This window comes from Cynara cardunculus (assembly GCF_001531365.2).
Source record: "Cynara cardunculus var. scolymus isolate 2C chromosome LG 7, CcrdV1, whole genome shotgun sequence".
In the NCBI taxonomy this organism is placed as follows: Eukaryota; Viridiplantae; Streptophyta; class Magnoliopsida; order Asterales; family Asteraceae; genus Cynara; species Cynara cardunculus.
Genome location: NC_037534.1, coordinates 15,190,272 through 15,192,860, shown reverse-complemented (window position 1 = coordinate 15,192,860; position 2,589 = coordinate 15,190,272). Strand labels below are relative to the sequence as shown.

The window sequence follows — 2,589 nt, the reverse complement described above, 5'->3', positions numbered from 1 at the left end:
TATTGTTGTTTTTACGTCTTGGGGGCTGTTTTACTTACATTTAAAATACCCTATTTTTTTGCATCCTCAAAGGTTCATTCGGGTCGGGAAAGTTTAGCCTAACGAAGGTTAATTCCGCATTTATTGTTTACCGTTAGTGGCTTCGTTTTTCCCATCATGACGGACTATATATTTCTGAGTGATATGGATTTTATGGAAAGATTTGGAAATCGAGGGATTTAATATCTTTGGTGTGTTTAGTTTGTAGGATTTGAATTTCATTCTTTATAAAAAAATTGTACGAACAAGTTATAAAGACAACTAAATTCCCTTTTATTAATTGATTATCACAAAACACTGTCTTTTAACACATTTTGGAACAGTCTTACAAACAACTACTATGAATTTATGGTGAATACCAACTATTCCCATAGAATTTCCAAATCCCATGTTTGTAGGATTTCATTGAAATTCCTTGATTTCAAATTCATGCATTCCATCAAAAGACATAGGGTGCGTTTGGTTTGCAGGAATGTTTTTGAGGGATTTGGATTCCCAGGAGGGATTTGGATTCCATGGGATTTGGATTGGATTGGATTTAAAATCCATCATGTGTTTGGTTTGCAGGATTTGGATTGGATTTGAAATTCATTCCTCTGTTTGGTTAGTAGGATTTGGTTTCTAATACTTCGTATAATTTTTTTAACCTAATATGTGTTCATGTATATTCAACCTAATCTGTTAAAATTGAAGGATTTAACCTAATCTGTGTTCATGTATATTCAACCTAATATGTCAAAATTGAAGGATTTAACCTAATATGTGTTCATAGTTTAGAGAGAAATTGAAAAGGGGAAAAGGGGAAAAGGGGAAAAGGGGAAAAGGGGAAAAGGGATTTACCTATTGACGATGGGCGACGGAGACGAAGGGCGACGGAGTCGAAGGGCGACGGCGACGGTGAGCAACAAAGACGAAGGGTGACGGCGGTGGCAACGGAGACGAAGGGCGACGGCGACGGTGAGCAGCGGAAACGAAGGGCGACGGTGAGCAACGGAGACGAAGGGCGACGGCGGTGGCAACGAAGACGAAGGGCGACGGCGACAGTGAGCAATGGAGGAGACAGTGATGTAATCTGTGACGAGAACGGTAGAAATCGGTACCAAGGACGAGAATGGTAGAAATCGGTACCAATGGAGGAGACAGCGATGAAGGGCAAGAATGAAATCCCACGGGAATGAATTTCAAAATCCCGTGTATTTTCAAAGGATTCTCAAATCCAGTGTTGGTGGGATTTTAAATGAATCCCAGGATTTTAAATCCTACCATTGTTACAAACCAAACGCAGGATTGGAATGGATTTCAAATCCAAATCCTTCCAATTCCATTCCATTCCTGCAAACCAAACGCGCCTTATACACTACTAGAAAACCAGGTATCAGCGAGGGAAATTTTCCCTCGCAGATCAGCGAGGGATCAGCGGAGAAATGACAAAAAACTCATTCCCTCGCTGATCCCTAGTTGATCCCTTGCTGATCAGCGAGGGATTAGCAAGGGAATTTCCAAAAAAATTCATTCCCTCGCTGATCTGCGAGGGAAAATTTCCCTCGCTGATCCCTCGCTGATCTGCGAGGAAAAATTTCCCTCGCTGATCCCTCGCTGATCAGCGAGGGAAATTCCAAAAAACTCATTCCCTCGCTGATCCCTCGCTAATTTGCGAGAGAAATTTCTTCTACAAAATCCCTCGCTGATCCCTCGCAAATCAGCGTGGGATCAGCGTGGGATCAGCGAGGGATATTTCTATTTTTCCTATTTTCTCATTTTTATGTGTTATATGTACATATTTTTATGTGTTGATATCGTATGTATGCATGTCATGTGTTGTTTGTGTGTGTGTGTGTATATATATATATATATATTGTGGTTGCTAACTGCGATATATGCATGTGTTATAAGTATATATACCCGTCGTGAGGGATCAAAATGATATACATTCATATATACACATACGTTTAAACATATATTCATCCATCCAATCGTGGTTAGCAAGTAGTACACATCGTGTATATATGTGTATATATAATTTACCGACGGGTATATATATATATATACATATAACACATACAACGTCGTGTAAACATATAAGTATATAAGATGGGCTAACGGGTATATATACTTATAACACATGCATATATATATACACATGTATACACGATATATATATAGATGTGTAGTGGTTGTAACCACGATTGGATTGATGTTTATATACTCGTCAAGTCGGTTTTATTAGGCTTTATTGGTTTTATTGGGCCTAAATGAGATTTATTCGGTTTTATTGGGCCTTAATGGGCTTTATTCGGTTTTATTGGGTCTTAATGGACTTTATTCGGTTCTATTTGAGCCTTAATGGGTTTTATTCGGTTTGGTTGGGCCTTAATGGGTTTATATTTGGGCCAAATAAAACTGAATAAAGCCCATAAAACCGAACAAAACCCAGTTAAATGGGTTAAGCCCTGATAAATAAAAAAAATAAAAATAAGACAATTCCCTCGCTGATCAGCGAGGGATCAGCGAGGGAATATTATTTTTGCAAAATCCCTCGCTGATCCCTCG

At 38.9% G+C, this 2,589-nt stretch overlaps 1 protein-coding gene across 1 annotated transcript in view; it reads right to left on the bottom strand.

Moving 5' to 3' along the window:
- Window positions 1–875: 875 nt before the first annotated feature.
- The window catches only part of LOC112515221, a 15,752-nt gene continuing 14,038 nt past the window's right edge, over window positions 876–2,589 (bottom strand). The window contains exon 7 of the mRNA XM_025121892.1: window positions 876–1,111. Within this exon, the coding sequence (XP_024977660.1) occupies window positions 876–1,111 (236 nt within the window). The remainder of the gene's footprint in view (window positions 1,112–2,589) is intronic.